Source organism: Nesoenas mayeri (genome assembly GCF_963082525.1).
Source record: "Nesoenas mayeri genome assembly, chromosome: 1".
Classification (NCBI taxonomy): domain Eukaryota; kingdom Metazoa; phylum Chordata; class Aves; order Columbiformes; family Columbidae; genus Nesoenas; species Nesoenas mayeri.
Genome location: NC_137541.1, coordinates 121436100 through 121457259, shown reverse-complemented (window position 1 = coordinate 121457259; position 21160 = coordinate 121436100). Strand labels below are relative to the sequence as shown.

Here is a 21160-nt window from a genome sequence, read left to right as displayed (position 1 = left end):
GAATACTGACATTTTAAAGGTCTTTCGCTTCTCTCACAAGATATCCTAAAATCATTTATGCTCCAGCTTCATCATTATTCATGGTCAATTTATTGTAGACTATGCCTCCATTTCTTCCTTGCAAGAAGCTGTAGTCTCCATCAATGCTGAGCTGAGTTCACGCCCAACATTCAGAGTTCTGCCCTTGTCTCAAGTCCTGAGCAGGGCTTTTTCTCACCTTTTAAGACACCACTGTATGTATCCGTGCTGCCATTTTAATCTGTGCTATGACACAAATCAACCTTAAGTTCACATCTTAAGTGAAGTGTGTTCTTTAAGGCAGTAGAACAGACACTGTTATTAGAAAAATAAAGCTGGATAATGGTTGATAGTCTTACTAAAGTCTGTTAGAAATATCAAAACAAATCATCTTACACAGCTGCTGAAGTCTGACAACATGGTATTGGCATAAACTGATTCCATTTCTCAGTCTCCACTACATGTTCCATTTTGTTTTCCCTGTGCTGTCAAATTCCATTTTGACATTAAGGTAATATTACTGTACCATTTACCACATTGGTAGTATTTAACTACAGTCATTAGAGGAAGCCAAAACTATTATCCTTTTCCCATCAAGCCATCTTTTTTTCTTTTTTTTTTTTTTTTTCGGCAAATGACTGCTTTTTATGTTACAATGTCAACATACACTTATTTGCACACTTAAGTAAAAAATGACTTGCAATCCCTTACCAGTTTGTTAATAATTAAGGGAAGAAAAAGTGAATTAATATAAGATCTCTGTTATTCAACTGCAGTTAACTTTCAGTTTTCAGTTCTGGTCTGTCATGTCATCTGCAACTTGACCTGGCTAAGTTTTCAGCGACCTTAGAATCATTCATCATTTATAGGAAACAGATAACAAAGCATCCCCAAATAATGAGTTTATTGTGACCTTACTACTTCAAAGCAAGACTAGAAACATAGTGTTTTACAGATTAAATTGTTGGCTCAGGATCTCTGTTCCACAGAACTTCCCTTACTATAACAGTTCAATAGCTGTAACATTTCCAGTAAATGCCACCTTTCCATTCCCATGGTCTAAAACTATGACAGTAAAAGACAAGTTAATGTTTTACTGGTACATGAATGCTGGAGAGGTCTCTAGACAGTGTCTACAATTTCATATTTCTGCTGCATATACTCACATGAAAAATCAAAATATGTTCATAAAACAGTCTTGAATTCTACTTCTAAGCTCTTTTAAGACAAGTTCCTGAAGGATGTATATATCCAAGGCAAGCATATCTTTCCATGACATTAAAGTTTGCTGAGCATTCTTTCTAATACAATGCAGTAATAATTTGGATTAAAAGAAAAAGAACTGTCACTGAAATGATGTTTTTTTCTAAATTGTGTTTATACTGAGTAACAACAGTAGCAGGACTAAATTGCCACAAATGCAAAAAGGCAGTCTTCACAATAGCAGTTTTATGAGCTCTAGAGACAAAATGCATCCAATTCACTGAAATATCTACCATTTGATTACACTCCATATAATAATGATTTCCAGACTGGATTAATCTATCGCCTGCTTTTAGCAGAAGGCTGAGAATTAAGTTGGTACATAAACTGCATAGCATACCAACAAAATTCACTTTGGCAATCTCTAAGGAAACTGACAGAACTAGACTAAATGCTTCCAAAACTTTCATCTCAGAATACGGTTCAATTCATTAATAGAGGGAGAGAGACAAAAAACTCCATTCATCTCAGTTTTAGAGCTGACTGGAAATCTAACAGCGCAGCAGCAAGCAGGACTTTGCATTAAACATTGTAGCCATTCTGACTCAAGTGCCCCTGGAAAAGATACATTATGGAACAAAATATCCATACACTAAAGTATTTATGAAGTATTCTGTTTGTAAGTTAGAAATACTTCATCATTTACACCCACAAATGAAACTAAGGTCCATAGAAATCGCCTGCTAAAGAGATCAAGTATTCAAAAAGCCTGTATCAAAAGAGCTTTGGAGGCGAGTTTCTCATTGTACCTGTAGGCGAGTGCTTTCGCATGAATGTAATCAAGAGAAACACTATATTAGGGCAAAGATCTTATAGTTTCCTATCACTCTTATAAAAATAAATTGCTACAGGTACAGCCAAGGCATTGGTTTGTTACCCTCTCCTGGGACAGAAACCTGGAGCAGGGGAGAAGAGGAAGACGACTTGGGCACTATTTAGAATGTCTCATCATTACCTCCATTCTCATATTTAATTTTTGTCAGAGATGGAAATTTTACTGTTTCTACAGTTATGATCTATTCTCTTCATTAAGGTATCTTTTCAGCCTAACTTTAACTGATTTAACTTACAGCAGCTTAAGGCCCACTAAGAATGCCAAAACCTACTAGTATTTACCGCCATTTTTAATGTTTATAGACCACCTAGCACGAAGGCGTTCCAATGAACAACAGAGTACCAGAAAGAGATCTACAATATGGAACTAAAACAAACATACATTTTCCTTCCTCCTAATCTCAGAAAAGCTTCACGCACACGACCTGCATTGGAGGCAGTATGAGTCCTCCCAATTCGGGCCAATTTTTAACTTTACGGAAATGTTGCCTGCAGCAACGGTATAAACATTTAATATTACAGCTTTCTGAAAGGGTCTTTGATTGCACTTACTGATATCTGAACTTTTGCCATAAAAAAAAGTAGACATATAATTTGTTACTCATCTTTTAGCCCATTCTCCAGCTCCAATCGCAAGCAGTGGTTATTTTAAAGACCATAAAAACAAGCTGACAGCATTCCATAGTATGCTCAAAACATTTTTAAGATGCCCTGTCTACTTCAGAATGCTTTAGGTAACAGCAAAGTGTACCTGCATATCTCCAGGAGAAAGACAATTCCATTTTACTACTGCTGAAATGAGTTTCTTCATTCAACATTGCTTCCTTCAAGGACATCACTTCCATGCCCACAAACTGTAATAACATTTGAGATGCTATGTTTCTTTACCTGCCTTATTTCAGTCATCCTATCTGTAGGAGCAGTAACAAAAACATACACATAATTATGCTAGCTTTTTATTCATATGTGCTTGCATATTTTACTCCACATGGTTTATACCTTTCAACGTCACAAAAGAGCATTTACCTTTTTTACTATAGCTCCCTGTTGATCTCAAAGTGGCAAAAGACTTCTATTAGTGCTTACAATAAAGATGAAGTTACGTGGATACACAGAGAATTTAGCTCTTCTGCTACTTCATATGCCTACAGCCTGTATTTGGACTGAAGCCTCCAAGCTTACGGCATTCAATACAGTGCAACGCAAAAGACCAAAATCCAAGATAGCTTCCCTTTCTAATCTAATCACTCGTGTGACTCCATTCACAAAGATTCTCTTTCACTACTTCTCAGCTTCAACATCACAAACACATCATCTGTGTTGTTACTATCCTTCCCTTTACCCCCCTACACCCAAGATGGAAAGAGATGTACCTACCAGCTTTACACAGATTTGGCAACCACAGCTCTGTTATTTCTTTGGTATACAATCTTTTAACTTGAAACAGTGCAACCTTGGGGTTTCTTTTCTTTTTTTTTTTAATGACAAGTTTACATCTGCATTCATATAAATACCACTTGAAGGAGGAATCTGGTTTACAAGATTAAGTTTATAGCAACACGTGTAAAATACCATCAATCTCTAACATGATACAACTGCAAAAGAATCCTAGAAGGTGCATTAAAAAGCATGGCTGAAGTTTCATCATTTGGTTTATTTCAGCAGGGACAACATAGTCAGTCTAACTCTACAGGTTGAGCTATAACAATACACCATCAGTAAGTCAGAAAGGTGAAAATAGGGGCAAATTTAGGTTTTTGCCTTTATTTATTTATTTTTCCTCAGTCTCAGAGAGGTATGGATACCTGATACCCTGTCTTTGAAGGTGTATGTTTTGTAAAGAAAAGCACTACTAGCAACACAGTTCAATCATTTCTGTTTTTTTTCCTGATGATATCTAAGGCAAAATCTGTATAAATCCCACTAAATACCTATAGCTATAAGTGGCTGTACGTTTACAAAAGGCAGAATCTCTCTTTGCTTTGCTGGTTGTTGCATTTCTTTTTCTTACTCACAGTCATAGGCAAGAGCATGAAATGATGGATCCTGAACACCTACAATTCCCTACAATACGTTTATTGGCCAGTATACACTGTTGCCTGGTTTTATTTTGATCACCAATGCAATTTCAAACATTAATGACAAACATTACTCCTAAGTTGAAGGAAAGGTCACTACAGTGTCTTTGAAGCACCGCTACACACTAATGACAGAAAAGCAAAGATTGAGTTTCATGCCTGCAAGTTTTACTTAAACAAATGGCCCCAGTTTGCCCACTCACTTAGGTGCCTCTGTCAGTTTTCCCATAATTGTGAGGTCTGCAGTTAAATGAAATGGCAGATTCATCACTGATACAATCTTTGTCCAAGGTTTACAGTCCTTTAATTTGTGTGCTTTCAGGGCTTGAGGGTATTTTCCAGTAGCTTTTCTTTATCCTGAAGGGATTTGGGTATCCTTAACAGGGGACTAAATTAATCCTTACATCAAATGATAGCAGAAATGTGGCCTTCACTTGTCAATTTAGAATTTAAAATGAAATTGCTTTGTGATAAAGCAAAAGGAATGTAGAACACAGGTAGAAATTACACAGAAAAAAAAAGATTACATCAGTGTCTACAATGTGAGTAGAGAACTGACAGAGTAAATACATTTTTGTGCCTGTTGATCATAAAATCTTGAATTCACTCTAGGTATGGGTGTTTGAACACATAAATTAAAATAGAAAGGCAAGATCATGGAAGCAAATAATAGCAACTGGGGGCAAACTAAAAAAATAAACTTCACAAACAAGTCTACACTACCAAACAAACACTGTACTGGTAACAGTCATTAGGTTTAGGTACAAATACTCATTCTTATGAGATGCCCCAAACAAAAATATATATCTAAAATCCACTATTTCGGAGTGAAATGTTAAAAAGTGTTTTTTCCTTCATTAAGAAGGTATTTTGCTCCTACCCAAAATACCTAGCATGGTTTTTTCCTTCAAATGTGGGTGAGAAAAACGTCAAACTACTAGATGACCAAGAACTACAAGTTTCATATTCATACCAGATCAATTGTCACCAGATCTTCGGACTTCCCACAGCAACTGATGGTTGTTTCAACTGATTCCTAGAGAACTGGGGTAAGCTTCCTCACACAAATTTTCAAAAATGTGCTATTATATTTTAAAGAAATAGTGATTTTTTAAACTAAATTCTCCGCTGGTCAGAAGTTGGCTTATAGACCTTACAAAAATAATGAGGCTCTATTCACTGGTCTTCATAACTAAACTAAATAACCTTGAGCACTGAAGATAACTGGATTTATGACTCTTGGAAGAAAGGAAATAAAAACTGTCTCTCTGCTCAGCAATGCATACATGAAAGACAATGCACCATCGAAGAAACATCTGAACCACTGCCATAACAAGTTACTGTGCTTTCAGCTATAACCTCAGCTATAATAAGAAGGACCTAATGGTTCCTGTATTTCCAGAAACTTCCTTGAAAGCAGTTTTTGGTATTTTTAAGAATGATTAAAAAAAAGTCATTTCAAAACATGTTTCAGAAAGTCTTCAAAACCCACCTTCCTTATTTCTGGTAATCTCGATATTTCCTTCCTTATTTCTAGGAATCTTGGTATTTCAATAAGCCCACCAATTTGAAGAAAAAAATAATCAAATTTTGCAGAATAAGTTATTGTGTAAATAAAAATACACCTTTACCCAGGACAAATATAGCACCACAGAAAAATGGCTAACTTTGAACAAGTAAAAATTAGTTACATTTTATTGATATTTACAAATGAGAACTGTATATTTACAATGTAAACACTTCAAATTAATGTACATTGTAAAAACCAAATATTTCGAACATTTGACTACTGGAAGACATTTTATCTCTCTGAATTAAAAGGGAAACAGAATCAAGCTACATCCAAAGCTATTCCTTTCACTCTCAGAGGGAAATTACAAGCAGTAATCTATAAGCAACAGAATACTATTTTAAACTCGCAAAAATGGTTAGATAAATTAATGTGGCATAATTCTCATACCAATGCAGGTTATTAAGGTGCATGTATAATAATAAAATCAAATCATCTCAATGAAGTGTGTTACCATAAATTTAGAGGGGAAAAAAAAAAAGCAGAAATTGTGGTTTATAACTTGGAGAAGTTTAATTTTCCTTATGTAACACTTTTACGAATCTATTATTCAAATAGATCATAATAATGACTATCTGCTATTGCAGATTCCTTTTTCAGGAAGGAAAAACATTCTGTTTACTTCACTGATGGAAATATCCCTCAGGGCTGGAATTGCTTCTTCTTGAAATTTCTTCTGCTGCTGCCTTTTTGCATAGTTATCTACAGGAGACAATGAAAACATTCCACACATTAAAGATTTTTTTATTTCAAGAAATGTTATGTAACACAACACTGTATAAATTTAGCTACTCTAAGCAATGCTGAAAACCCTGTTTTGTTGAGGAGTAATGAGATGGTCACCAGAAATGCTTCATATCAACACGTATTAGCAAAGCCCTTGAAGAAACTGACCCTACCCTCCTGCTGAAATCACTGTCTGGGACTTTGCTTGGTTTAAGATGCTGTGTGACATTAAATCATCACTACCCAAAAATCAAAAGAATAAACAAACAAAAAACCCCACAGTGAATAGCTCAGTCTGTAATCTGAACACTTAGTACTAGGATTTCTGCTGAGAGACACTGTCCACCTTCCCTTTATCTTAGGGAAAAAATTGTGGAACTGTTCTGTCTGAAAAAGAAAATTTTCAAATATAGTTGTCTTTCGAAAAGAGTAGGTCCCCCATCCCACCTGCCATAGAGCCATAAAAACTCTTGGGTTGACACCAAATGAGAGTGCAACATAAGAGCATGAATGAGTAGCCAGGAACACAGGAACGACTAAATGGCAGTTCTTGACTCATCAGAGTAATGCAGTCGAACTACAGCCTCAACTGATTTTTTTTTTTCCCTTTGCAGTTCAGCATAATGTAACACACTGTACATAGTTGGTTAAAATGATGCAACTTCAGCAGTCTTAGCAACAGGTAACCTCCTTGCCAAATTTTAAATTCTACATTGTTTCTAAAAAAACTGGCCAACTGTGAATAGAACACGGTGTGGAGGAAGATGCAGCTGCCTGAAGAATACTGTGAATGGCTAGAACAGGTCTCCTTGGCAGGAATAAAGATAATGTGGAAGATGAGAAAACTGATGAACAGCTTTTTCAGACAGGTAATCACTAATAATAATGCAGCATGCTCCTTCACACCCCCTTGACTCCAGCATGCCTTTCCATTCTTGCCACTGTCATGTAGGTACTCAGGCCCTTCTTCCCACAACACTCTTCACTGGTTTGTTATGCAAGGTACACATCTGGGAGAGCTTTGTATGCTCAAGTCCTCTTCCTTGTGACACTCACCCTTTATATATTTATAAACATTAAGGAGGTCACTCCTCAGTCTCCTCTTCTCCAAGCTAAAGAGACCCAGCTCCCTCAGCTTTTCCTCATAAGGGAGATGCTCCACTCCCTTAATCATCTTCATTGCCCTGCGCTGCACTCTCTCTTGAACTGAGGGGCCCAGAACTGGACACAATATTCCAGGTGCAGTCTCACCAGGGCAGAGTAGAGGGGAAGGAGAACCTCTCTCGACCTACTAACCACACCCCTCCTAATACACCCCAGGATGCCATTGGCCTTCCTGGCCACAAGGGCACAGTGCTGGCTCATGGTCATCCTGCTGTACACCAGGACCCGCAGGTCCTTCTCCCCTACACTACTTTCCAACCAGTCATTCCCCAACTTATACTGGAACCTGGGGCTGTTCCTGCCCAGATGCAAGACTCTACACTTGCCCTTGTTATATTTCATTAAATTTTTCCCTGTCCAACTCTCCAGCCTGTCCAGGTCTTGCTGGATGGCAGCACAGCCTTCTGGCATGTCAGCCACTCCTTCCAGCTTCGTGTCACCAGCAAACTTGCTGACAGTGCACTCTAGTCACTCATCCAAGTAAGTGGTGAATATATTGAATAGTACTGGTCCCAGTACCGACCCTTGAGGGACTCCAGTAGATGTTGAGGGCCTCCAACTGGACTCTGCCCCATTGATCACAACTCTCTGGCTTCTTTCTTTCAGTCCACCTCACTACCCAATCATCTAGTCCACACTTCCTCAGTTTAGCAGCGAGGATGCTATGGGAGACTGTGTCAAATGCTCTACTGAAGTCAAGACAGACCACATCCACTGCTTTGCCACCACCTATCCACCTGGTTATGTCTTCATAAAAGGCTATGAGGTTGGTCAAGCATGACTTCCCCTTGGTGAAGGCATGTTGACTGCCCCTAATGACCCTCTTATCCTTGATATGCCTTGAGATGGCACCAAGGATAAGTTATTCCATCACCTTTCTAGGGATGGAGGTGAGGCTGACCGGTCTACAGTTACCTGGGTTCTCCTTCTTGCCCTTTTTGAAGACTGGAGTGACATTTGCTTTCCTCCAGTCCTCAGGCACCTCTCCCATTTCCCACGACTTGGCAAAGATGATGGAGAGTGGTCCAGCAATGACCTCAGCCAGCACCCTCAGCACCCGTGGGTGCATCCCATCTGGACCCATGGATTTATGGATGTCCAGATTGCTTCATTGGTCCCTAATCTAGTCCTCATCAACCACGGCAAACTCCTCCATTGTCCTGACTTCCTCTGGGGCCTCAGGGATACAGGGCTCCTCAGGACAGCCTCCGACAGAGTAGAGAGAGACAAAGAAGGCATTCAGTATCTCTGTCTTCCCTGTATCTTCTGTCACCAGGGCACCCACCCCATTCATCAGTGGGCCTACATTGCCTCAGGTGTTAGTTTTATCTGCCATGTATTTGAAGTAGCTCTTTCTGTTGTCCTTGACCCCTCTTGCAAGGTTTAATTCTAAGGAGGCATTAGCTTTCCTAATTGCCTCCCTACATCCTCTGACAACAGCCTTATATTCTTCCCAAGTGGCCAGCCACTCCTTCCATGATCTGTAAACTCTCCTCTTCCACTTGAGTTTGCCCAGTTTCTTGTTTAACCAGTTTCTTGTTTAACCAAGCAGGTCTCCTGGGTCCCTTTCTTGACTTCCTACATGTCGGGATGCTCTGATCTTGAGTTTGAAAGAAGCAGAGGGCTGCCTTGGCTGCAGCAATCATGAGATGGTGGAGTTCAAGATTCCATGTGGTAGGAACAGAATACCAAGCAGAATCGCAACCCTGGACTTAATAGGGCCAACTTTGGCCTTTTCAAGCAATTGCTAGGGAAAATCCCATGGGCAAGGGTATTTGTAGTTAAAGGGGCCCAAGGTAGCAGGTTAGCATTTAGAGACTGCTTCTAGCAAGCTCAGGATCAAAGCATGTGGGCTTGTGGCTATCTTTTCAATCTAGTACTTGAGTACTTCCAAGAACTCCTTTTCTAGATCAAAATATTTAAGGGCTTAAAAATATTAAAAATTAAATATATGGCTACATATATGTATTCACAGAAATTACCAGTTGAGTATCAAAATCTTAAAACAAACACCAGTAAAATTACCTGTAATGGTATCTGTGGAGTTAAGTGGAGCTGTACTCATCATGTTAATACCAAAAAGTAATATATAACCAATTCCTACAGCAACTAGTAGGTACACTGGCAAAGCAACTGCCCAGTACCTGAGGAAAAAGATTTTAAAAGTTTACATATCATAATAACAAACATCTAATAACATAACAGTTTTAATGTAGTGGTTGTTAATGTGTCTAGCACAACAATAGCCATGAGGAAAGGAAACACCACCTCTTAATACAGACCCTGGTGCCTCCCAAGATTACTGCCTGCAGTCACTGTAGCCAGTTTGGCGTGAACCATCAAATAGATTTCTTACAGAGGGTTTTTATTTTTTTAAGTATAGTTCAAAGTTTACTGTATTTTATCAGCAAAGTTCCTAAAAACAAAGTGTCAAATTTATCATAAAACATTCAAATACTATTTCATTGCACAATGAAAAAAAATCATCATAGTTACTTATCTATATAAAATAATACTTCACAAAAATTACAGTCCTTTATCATCAGGAAAACTGGATTAAATACAAGGCCATTATTTAAAAATAAAATTTTGCTATTTGAAAAATAATTACGAGTGTCCTATACTTACACATATTCAGGCTAAAGAGTTCAATGGTTTGAACTTACTTTTGTGGCCAGTATGTTAGTCCCAACGAGAACAGCCAAGTCTCAGGAACATATGCCCAGATAATATACAAGACTGCACAGAAGAATTAAAAAGTTATAATAGTATGACTGATACTGTTTTGGACTTCCTAAGTTTTAGAGCAATACTTCCCTACTGATATGTGCTATGTTTTGCTTTTACACTATTTAAACCAAAATAGGTCTGCCAAAACATTGTAGAGTGTCTCAGACACAAAACCTGCCTAATATGGGGGTATATATCTAGCTGATTCTACAACTTTTATATTTGCTTTAACATTGAGTTTCTCATTTCCTATGTAGACATACAAGAATTTATTCCACATTGAACTGCAGAACAAGAACCCCTCAGTAAAACGTTGCCAAATTACTCTGAATATAGAAAATACTAAAGCAGAAAATGATCACAGAGTGGGTCATTTGTCTGAAATAAAAGTTGGTAGAATCGCAGTCCTTGGATGGAACTGTTCAGAAAAAGTTACTGGAAATACTTTCTGATTCTTGTTAAGTTAATAATTTTCATGTCAACAAACCCAATACTAAGAAATATTGCTCTCTAACAACAAATCCAGAGTAAAGTTTAACAAAATTTGAGGGGAAGGGGTTAGCAGCCAAATAGTGACACAAGATATGGAACTGCAGTGGCTTCCTGTGAGAGGAATAGAAATCAAATTACTTTCATTTCTACTTACCTCCTAAGGTTAAGACAGACTTACAGTAGTACTCTGTTTAATTATTAAACTACGTCGTATTTGCAGCACCTTTTCTTGTGTTTAAAAAGTGCTCTCACGCTCTCAAGCCTTGATCCTGTGTGGGCAGGCAGGATATCCCTAGTGAAATGCTAACACACCTGTCATACCAGCAAAGAAATGCTGACATATCCCGAATAATTTTCAATTGCTGTTGACTAGATGTATTTATTTATTTATTTATTTTCAGTATTTGGGAAAGGAAGGTTGCACTACCATCTACAACGGTTACTGAATAGTGACAATGTATGAAAAAAAAAAGTTCCTAAAATGAGAATGCAGAGAATTTTTTAAATAATTTGACTCTGCAATACTATTGGAGCGGACATAACAAGGTTAAAGGCAGACAAAACATGAGGAAATCACAACAGGCGATCACAGATCTTTGTGACAACTGATACATCTGGCAAGTAACCCTCCCTTAGTTCTTCATTATACACCTTTACAACAGGTGGTGCAACAGAATTTTGACCCGTTTCAGATGGTCTTATTGGAATTATATTTGCGTTGTGAGCAAAGCAACGCTTTTCGGCGAAGCACTCAGTTCCCAGCATACTTACTAAAGCCAAACCACGATCCTAAAAAAAGAGCAAATCCATATATTGCCCTTTCTGGCAATGGGGCCGGAGAGTTTTCAACCATACTGGTCTCTTCCCTTTAACTTCGGGGCGGGGGGATGGCGACAGGAAACCGAGGGAGCATGGCGGAGGGCGAAGACACAGTGAGAGGCTGTTAGAAGTTTCTCGGCACGTTCCCCTCGGGACACCCCGGCACACCGCACCCCCCTCAACAGCGGCCGAGCCCACGCACTCGCCTCCCATCCTCAGGCCCTCAGCCTTGGGGAGGAGTGGCGCGGGAAAAACGCGCACGCGCCCATCCAGCGCGGGGCGGATGGGCGCGCGCAATGGCCGTTTAGCTCGCTCCCCAACGGACACGCAATGAGCCGCGGTGCTACCGACGCCCGCCCCGTTGAAGCCGCTTTGCTCTGCCTCCTCCCTTTAGAGCTCACGGCCGGGCTAGGGGAAACCACACCCAGGATAGCCCCCCAACAAGGGGAAGGCGAAGGCGCCCAACCGTGCTCCCCGCCCCGTCCCGCTCGCCCGTCCGTGCGCCCCCCCCGCGCCAGGCCGCCCCTCGCACATGCGCAGCCACAGACATACCCCGCCAAACTCCCCGTCAGCGGGCGCGGAACCTCTGAGCCCGCGGTGGGCGGGGTCTGACGAGCTCTTGCGGCGCGTTGGCTCGTTCCCGTGACGTCAGGCAGCAACTGGCCAGTAGCCAGGGCCCGGCTGGGTGTGGCTGCTAGCGCGCGCGGTAGGAGGGGCTGTCGGAGGGAGGTGGGAGCAGCCTCGGCCCTGCGGAGTCGGCGGGAAGCTGAGGCGGGGGCTGGTGAGTGAGACAGGCAGGCAGGCAGGCAGGCAGGCAGGCAGGCAGGCTGGCAGGTGGGGGGAATAGCGGGGGCATGGCGGGCGCTCCCTTGCCGTGCCTCACCGTGCTCCTGACCTCCCCATCGCCAGTGAGGCTGGGTCCGGGAGGGTGACGCCTGTCTCCCCGGAGCCCCTGGCAGGGTGACACCCGGCCCGGTCTGGTCCCCTTTGAGGCGGGAACCGGCGCTGTCGGTCCCAGGAGCCGCGGCGGAGCCCCCTTGGCTCTGTTGGAGCTCTTTGCTGCGGGGAGGATCGGGCGCGGGCTGGGCTGTCCCAGCGGGAAGCGCCGGGCTGCGACACGTCAGTGACGAGCCTCGGGGCTTCCGGGGTCTAACGGAGGCAAGGCAGCTGCCATGAGCACAGCCCGTCCCCCTGGCCTCTGGCGGAGCTGCCGGGGTGGGACGAGCGCAGCCGGTCGGGAGAAGGACGCGCGGCCTGGGCGGGGGCTGCGCCGCGGGGTCTGTCAGGCGGGGCTGCCCGTCGGAGTGGTTGGGAGGTGTAACTCCGCTGTCTGGGGATGCGGCAATAGTTCTGAGATGCTGCCCCCAGACCCGGCCAGTGGAAACTGCGCAGCTCCCTCCTCTGCCTGTCAGGTGTGAGGTAACGTACTGGAGTACTGTCAGGCGTCAGGGACTTAGAATGTTGTTAATCGATTTGACTGCCTTGTGCTTTAGGTTGCTGTCTTCCAAGATTAATCTATGCTACGTAAAAATGAGAACGCGTATCTTCTATGAAAGTCTCGCAAAGTGTAATTTGATGTGATTATTTTAATGCACATGCTATTTGCCTCTCGCCTCCCCCTCATATATTTCTCATAATCCTTTTCTTTCAGGGTCACGTACCATGGGTGAACCTATGTCTGAATCTAAGTTTGGAGCCGCGGCTTTTTATTTTGCTGAAAAATCTTGCTGTGAATTGGTAAGTAGGTTTGAAACTAGATGAAAAACTTGAAAGGTGTTCCGATGGGATTTATACCTAGATCTGATCCACAGATGCAAAGATGCTTTATACCACTGTATGTTATTCACTTGCAAAAGTACTAAACTGAGGTGGAGCATAGAGACTGTGTATCCTTTTATCAGGCAAGTTTTACTGAATGCATACTCAACTATGTAAAATTAGACAGTGGTGCATAGGTCCTGTTAACAAAACTTGACTAACTTGTTGGCTGTATATCTGAGCCATGTTTGGGATGATATACCTCAGAGTGACAGATTCAGTTCCTTTAATAGAACAGGAAACACAGCTGAGTTCGTGGAAGCTCAGGCCTACAAATTAAGTGCAGAGAGTTCACCCATTCTTTTTTTTTTTTTTTTTGTCTTTGCTTGCGTTTTTTCTTCTGCCCTTTGTGCCCGATAATGCCTCAGCTTATTTAGTTATTGCTTCGATCAAATAAACCGTGGCACTGTCATGTCCCAACCTGAAGTATGGGTGGAGAGGTGACTCAGGTTTGTGGGTGCCCTTGGTTGGAAAACAGTACACACAGTACTTAAGGTCCGTAAACAAAAGACTTTCATTTTGCAGTTTGGCCTAATTGCCAAATGATTTGGTGGCAGAAGCATTTACGTTATTTTAGGTTCAATTGGTAAGCATCAAAAAAGTGTGTGGCACATGTAGGACTGTAAATCTATATATGTATATGTTACTATATTAGCTATAATAGGGAAAGCAAAAGAATACAGGTATAGGAAAGAGAGAGAGCTCTCACCACCCTTATGACTCCACTCTGTGTATGATGGGGTTCGTAGTCTCAGATCGAGTGACGTGCGGCATTTTCCTGTGTCTTGTTCAGTTCCTGTGGTGAGACTGGTGGGCAGGGTGGTCCTCAGGATGGTGAGTGGGCGCCACCTCACTGCTTGCACAGGTGGGCTTTTCATGGTCCTCTGGATTGCCTACTTGCCTCATCTTTGGTCTCTTGTGCAGGCATCACTGGGGGGTGACAGCAAAAGATGGAAAAGTCCCAAAGGGTCTTTCCCTTTGTGCCATGCTCTTCAATGCATCCCTCACCTCCTGTATCAGCCAGCCTTTGCCTGTGGCTCCTTAGCTTGTGGTTGATCTGTAAATTGCAATTAAACGTGAATGTCCCAGCTCCTGCGGCTGGATGAAATGGTTTTGCCACAATGTTTAAGCTATTGTCCTTTTCAGTCTCTAACACACACACTTTTGTATTAATATTTCAAAGAATGCTTTCCTTGACTTTTTTTTTTTTTTCCTTCCTTCTTGATATCCTTAAGGAGTATTACAAAACTCGGTAGTAGGTAACCTTTCTACTGCTTGGAGAGTTCAGTTACGAGTTACTTATCCTAATTATTGCTGATGCCAAGTTTAAACTAGCTGGCCTACTCTTCTTCTTCCTTTGCAGGAATTAAAAATACAGGTAAACTGAATTTCTGATTTGTAAAGCTATGTCTTTACAAAAGACTGTTACCAGTAGAGTAGTGGGTCTCATCAGAAATGGTTTATATCAATAAAGATTTTTTTTTTGATGCCATGGACAAAATAAAGTACTTTTAACAGTTAAGTTACTAGACATTTTATTTCTTAAGGTGATGTGTGTGCTGTGCTATGGAAAGAAAACCCTTGATTCTGTCCAAGTGCTCAATCTTGGTTTTCGGGTTTGCTTTAGTGGGAATTCCACCTGGGGCTTGGTGTATAGAGGGGTGTGTGTGTGTGGTTTGTTTTGGTTTTAAATATCGTAGCAAAAACTACACTGTGGAGTGAAGGAGACATTCAGTCATCTTTCAAGATTAGCTGATTTTGTAATAATAGTTAATCCTTTTCCTCTGATCGAATGTCCTGATCTGTTAAATATGTCAATGTTATAATAACTTATTTTTGAGAGTAAGCCTTGATTTACATGTAATGTTGTGATAGTTCAAAAATGCTATGTCAGGTGAAATCATGTGATTGCTTGTCATCACCTTAGGTCAAATTAGTAAGTTGTCACTGCATAGCATGCTAGCATTTCCAGAAAGTCAACCCCTGAAAGAATAAAGGCCTGTTAAATAAACATTATAAAAGATGTGTTTGATAATTAGGTTTTGTTTTTTTTTTTTTTTTACTTTTCTCCAGTCATATTCTGAAATAGCTTTGCATTTCCTTGAAATGATAATGCAGCAATCCATACACATTATATGTGGTATTTATTAAATGACACATGTGTAATGTTTGTTAAAATAATAGACTTTGTAGAGATCTGTAAAAGAGAGCACAGTGATTTATTCTGCAGCTTGAGAAGCTCATATGGAGTAATATGTTTTAAACCCTTTAAAGTATTGATACAGTGTGCTGCCATGAAATAGTAAATTGAGCACTCATTCCACTTATTTTATATATATATGTATATATTTATTATTTATTTAAATATACATGCACTAACTGTCAAAACTTAATCATCAATTTTTGAAAACCTGTGTTATCTTCTTAAGCATATTTCCTTAGGTATTCTTAAGCATTATATTGCTGCACTGTACCTAATTGTGAATTATTAATTTTTAGAATACTATTCTACTGTGATTTAATACAGTGTTTAAACTGTTAAAAGTTTTACCATCCATTCATACCTATTAATCTATGAATATTTTTTAATGGATATGCAGGTAAACATTTTTGTATAAAACAGCAACTAAACCATTGTGTTAGATAGGTCTAGTAAACATGCTTTTTCCCCCCATTTGTTTTCATTTTGTTTGCTTGCTTTTTGGCTGTGCTTAATGTGAATTATAAAGATTGGATCGAAAGGGGTTTGTTGCTTGGTAATGCAAAATATTGCAGACTTCAGATTTCCTTGTTTTCCTCAGAACACCGCTGGCAGAACTGCAGAAACATGTGGGAGAAGGGGGAATGCCAATAGTGTTTATTCTTGGGGAAATGGGATGGGGGGAAAAAGCTTGGGGAATTCACCCATCTCATGTTGGTCTTAGCAGACAACGAGATGCTGGTGGGCATTGGATGAACATTATTAACATTTTATAAAAACCTTTTGTTCAGCATTAGTAGGTACATAGAGATAATATTGCTGTCTAGGTCCATGGTATATGCATGAGTATCTTAGTTAATTACTAAAGAACTGTAGCCAATAATAGTTAATTAAATATTTTTAGTTATTATTAATTTTGTTGACTAGCGTCTCTGAATTAGTATTTTAGTTTGGATCAGGAAAATGCTTTTGAAGCAAACATCCCAATTGTACCTGTCTTTCATGTTTTGGCTTATGTTGTGAGAAGGTCTCAGAGTGAGCTGTGGGATTCATTGGGCATGAAACTAATCTAGAAAGTGCTTTTAAGAATATAGGTAATGTGCATTAATCATGAATGAGTGTTCTGCCTATGGGACTAGATTTGAACCAGTGCAAACTAAAACCCCCTGAAGAGCATGTCTTGTGAAAGCAGATTGCTCAGTACCAAATACTTTGCCTTATAGATTTGTTTCCTATTTGGTCATGCTGTTTGATTATGAGGATAGAACCATGTACCATCTTTTATACTGGTCTAAATATGTGCAATGATTACTTGTTCTTGAGGAAAGGAATTAGTGATGGAATGTAAAAATCACTTCAATTCCTCCCTTCCCCCGATGTAAACAGTTTATATTGGTTTCATATTTAGAAACAGTTGAGTAATTGTTGCTTTAGTTATTGTGAAATATTTGTAAGATATGCGATGTTAAAAAAAATTATTTATCTTTAGAGTCATGGAGTGTTTGTACAGCGATCACAGCAGAAGCCTAAAACAGGTATGTAAACTAAACCAATATTACCTAACTTTCTAATGCACTTCTTGTGCCCTGCTTGGACCTTCTGATTGCTATTTCACTCTTCTTTTTTTTTTTTTTTTTGTTGCTGTTGTCTGAATAAGTATAAAATTATTATTTCTGAGCAAAAGCATTATTTTGTTCTTTTACACTGGAAGAATTCTCATCTTTTTGTCCTAATGTAATATTCAGAGCACTGCTTTACATTTGTAAGAACAGTGTAAATAGTCAATAATATGCACATACATGCAGTAAATTAATATTATGAGGATGGAGATTTAACGCTTGCGTTCATTACCCATGTTTTAGTTGTAGCTATGTTTTAGCTATATATGTGTGAAGACACCTTTAAGTTGATCTCTATAGGTAAAGTTTTGCAGTTATATATATATATTTTTTTAATAGTTGTAGAAGAGCTCAACTGTGGCTCAACAGTTTGTCAAGTTCTTCAAAACTGTATTCACTGTACAAATGGTAACCTGAGATACATAGGAAACTCAGATGAATGCAACCAGCTGTGTAAAATGAATTTTTGCATATAGACTCTCAGATAATACTGCTTCTGCTCTGAGAGTACTTGATGCCACTTCAGTAGTCTAATAAGGATCTTTACCTTTTAAAGACAGTCACTGAAGGAAATGGATTGTATTTTTGAATGAGCCATGTATCATACGCATAATGGCCTCTGGAGAAAGAAGAATAATTTTGCTGATCTTTTAGTACCATGTTGCTATGTGCCACACTACTCTGGATTTATTGTAGAAAATAATTAAATGGGTAGAGCTAGAAGAAGGTCGTGTTTTATCTTGAAAATATTATCTCTTACAGCCATTAAACAGATCACAGCCCTTATTTGGCTCCTCATTAGAACCAGGCTGCATTTATTCATTTATAATCAATACAATTCAGAACACAGGCAATTCCTTGAGCAAGGAATGTAAAGCCTACCAGCAGGTCTCTGTTCTTACCTCCGTATAAATTCTCTCTCCTCCTTCAATTTATGAAAAACCTCAAGTTGACAGATGTATTTAGAGTGTTCAAGTTTTCTTGTTTCGGTTAGATAGTACTTAGGAAAATAGTATGGAAATAACTGATGTTTTTGAATATTTATTTGGACTTTGATTTCTTTTAATGCCTGAATTGTGTAGTCAAATTCTTAACTGTTTTCTTGAAGGTGTTGATCCCTGTGAAGTGTGGTGCAATCAGCCAGTTGACATATTAAGAGAATACTGCAACATTATTAAAATACGCATCTTTTGGCCTCTTCTCTTCAATTGTGAAAGTGATTCTTTGGTAGCTGGTTGGAGGTAAGTAATCGTTCTCAGAGTTGTTTCATCAGCCTTTACATTTCTTTTTGTTACCTGTGAAAGATCATTGTATACTTTCTGTAGTGATTAAATTGTCTGTGGGAATGTTGTTTTTACCAGTGGGCTAGGTTGGTTAAGGTCAGAAGACATAGTTCTTAAATGTACAGAAGAAAATACTAACAATGAGTTTCTGAAGTTTGGAATATAAGAGTATATTTAAGCACTTAAAAGTTACCAAAGATTTACAGCTTTTTTTCCCCATCTCTGAAGGCCTTTATCTGAGTTTGTAACTCTGCTTTTGTTTAGATCTGATTACCATAAATTTAGTAATTAAGACTATGTAACACCATTTTATTTTTCTAAATAATAACTTGTTCTGTTTTTAAGCAGTTCACAGATTTTAGAGGAAAAGTGGAAGAGACTCTGTGATTTACAGGTTTTAGAAGACCTTGTGGATTTAATGAAAAAACTTGTGGTAAGTACTGTATTTTAACTTAGTATAAGTTTTCAAATATAATAGATAAGTTAATTCTGTATGTTCTGCAGCTTCGGATTGTATCTTAAATTAGACATTTCCTTTTGCTGGAATGAATAAATCATCTGATACTTGAGTTGCAGCTTTCTTTAAAGAAAGTGTGTCATAGGCTTTATTGCAGTTGGGATAACTTATAAATATTTGCAGAGTCAATGATACAGTTGACTGGAGCCCTTGTAAATTGCAAAGAAAGAGAGTCATATCAGTGAGAAAAAATGCACCATTCCCTGATGTTCGATACTTTTTTTTTCTCATTCAACAAATTATGTTTAAATATGCTATTGTTGCTGACTTGAAACAGAAGACTAACAGTGCAGAGGAATGATGTAAGAAACATTCTTGGCAACTGAAGGGAAGAGTTTTTTTCTTTTTTTTTTTTTTAATTTAGATATGACATGCTTTTAAATAAATTTGTGGTTTGAAATTCTGTGTTCAACCCCAAGCTACACTTTTCCAGTTCATCTTACTGTTATATGATTTTCTATGATTAGGTGTTAATGTACTTTATTAATCTTGTGGATTCATACTTCTATGTGCTCTTTTTGCTGTTTCTTCTTTCAGGCCATCCGAGTTCTCTGTTTTCAGCTCCTTGTACTTCAGGATGTCCCTGCAGTTCTCCCACTTTGTGATGGGTTCTTTGTACTGTTTCCTTTCCTGGTAGTCTTCCATTTGATCTTTATACGCAAGGGCCTGTGCCTGCGTATATTCCCATTCCCCTGTTTACTTCTGCTTCCTTCTTCTTACTTCCTCAGCCTATATCTCCTTCTCCATGTAAAAGGTTTTATATCCAATAATAACATTCATTTGGAGAAGCAGAAGATCTCAGGAGAGGAAATACTGTTGTTTTGGATTGTTTTCATTGGATGTATCAACTGGTTCTTTGGTATTAATATGTTGATAACTGCAGAAGTGTTTAAAGTGGCTGACTTTACTAACTAGATGTCATAGTATCCAACCATTCTCTATTTCCTTGTCAACTTTTTTTTTTTCCCGACAAAAATGGTAGGGCATTTGCTACTGATTACAAAAATATATCCTGAAACTTTGAAATGGACCAGAGCAACTGTCCAAATGATACTGCATTCAAGCAGAACAGAAAATGCTATTGAGTTGAATCTGAGCAGATAGAACCTAAAGTTATGAGAGTTTAGTAACTTGATTTTTATTTGTTTTCGATGTCTCTTCCAGAACGTTCCACCTATTATCGGTGGCATACTGAGAATTGGCAACAGAATACACAATGTAAGTTTCTTAAACTGTTTTTTAATAGGAAGGCTTCTTTACAAAACATTTGTACAAACATCCAAAATTTTAAAATGCTTGCATAGAGTCAGTAGTTTTGGGAATATGTAGTATATAGGGCTGGGGCTGCAGCTGCCAGTTGTTGCAACTCTGATCCACAAAATTAAATCTGTGTGTGATAGGAACTGTGAAATAAATGTTGGCTGTCTAAGAAGACCAAAATGAGTGAGAACTCTAGGGGTAGTTCACATGCTGAAAAGAAATGGTTTCTCTTGGAAGTTACTACTGCAGAGTGGTGGGTGGGTTTTGGTTGTGTAGCTGAAGCCCACGTCAGCCCTCGAGTATCAGCTGTGTTGGTACCTGCTGGTGGCTTTCCTTGTTGCTTTCTCACAGATTTGATGCTTCTTGTTGAAGGTTCTTTTCCTTTGGGATGTCTCAGTGCTCTCTCTGCTTTCTGTCTTGAGGACTCCTAGATTCCATCCCATAAGCACACAGTTCTGTTTCTGTGGTGTGTTTTGCTTTGTTCTTTCTTTCTGTGCTGGTGTGTTACGCCAGAAGTCTAGGTACAGGCAAAAGGCAAACATGCTTTATATGTAAAGACAAGAAGTTGCTGTTAGTATAACTGGAATCTTCCCAAATCAATTGTTGCAGAAGAGGAAAGAAAATGAAGAAACAAATACAACTGAAAAGGATAACTCTTTTATGATGATACAGTTAAAATTGTAATATACGCTCTCCTAGTATCTGACCCTTTTCAAGGGGTTGTGTTCACTCTTGTATTGCTCCATGGGATCCTAAAGTGAATGGCTTC

General features: G+C 39.3%; 2 protein-coding genes across 10 annotated transcripts in view; one reads left to right on the top strand and one right to left on the bottom strand.

Annotated features, from left to right (window-relative positions):
- Positions 1-6002: 6002 nt before the first annotated feature.
- Positions 6003-12279, bottom strand: PIGP (phosphatidylinositol glycan anchor biosynthesis class P). Of its 2 annotated transcripts, XM_080363941.1 has the most exons (5): positions 12247-12279; positions 11647-11747; positions 10320-10392; positions 9679-9797; positions 6003-6465 (listed from the first exon to the last, which is right to left on the bottom strand). In XM_080363941.1, exons 2-5 carry the CDS (start codon positions 11726-11728, stop codon positions 6335-6337), a joined length of 405 nt encoding a protein of 134 aa, XP_080220067.1. In that variant the 5' UTR covers positions 11729-11747; positions 12247-12279; the 3' UTR covers positions 6003-6334. The 2 variants fall into 2 exon arrangements, with proteins under 2 accessions (XP_080220067.1, XP_080220066.1); XM_080363940.1 differs by lacking the exon at positions 12247-12279 and having other exon boundaries at positions 11647-12027.
- A 139-nt stretch (positions 12280-12418) lies between these two features.
- TTC3 (tetratricopeptide repeat domain 3) overlaps positions 12419-21160 on the top strand; it is a 66787-nt gene continuing 58045 nt past the window's right edge. For 7 of the 8 annotated variants that reach the window (XM_080351390.1, XM_080351391.1, XM_080351394.1 and 4 more), the window contains exons 1-6: positions 12419-12475; positions 13346-13431; positions 17202-17247; positions 18440-18572; positions 18960-19047; positions 20296-20349. In XM_080351390.1, the coding sequence (XP_080207516.1) occupies positions 13357-13431; positions 17202-17247; positions 18440-18572; positions 18960-19047; positions 20296-20349 (396 nt within the window). In that variant the 5' untranslated portion in view covers positions 12419-12475; positions 13346-13356. The remainder of the gene's footprint in view (positions 12476-13345; positions 13432-17201; positions 17248-18439; positions 18573-18959; positions 19048-20295; positions 20350-21160) is intronic. The other variant, XM_080351389.1, reaches the window with a different exon arrangement.

Coding starts and splice junctions, on each gene's coding strand:
- PIGP (XM_080363941.1), bottom strand. CDS start 11,728: ATGGTTGAAAACTCTCCGGCCCCATTGCCAGAAAGGGCAATATATGGA. Junction 9,798..10,319: donor CTAACATACTGGCCACAAAA/GTAAGTTCAAAC, acceptor CTTTTTCCTCAG/GTACTGGGCAGTTGCTTTGC. Junction 6,466..9,678: donor CTCCACAGATACCATTACAG/GTAATTTTACTG, acceptor TGTCTCCTGTAG/ATAACTATGCAAAAAGGCAG.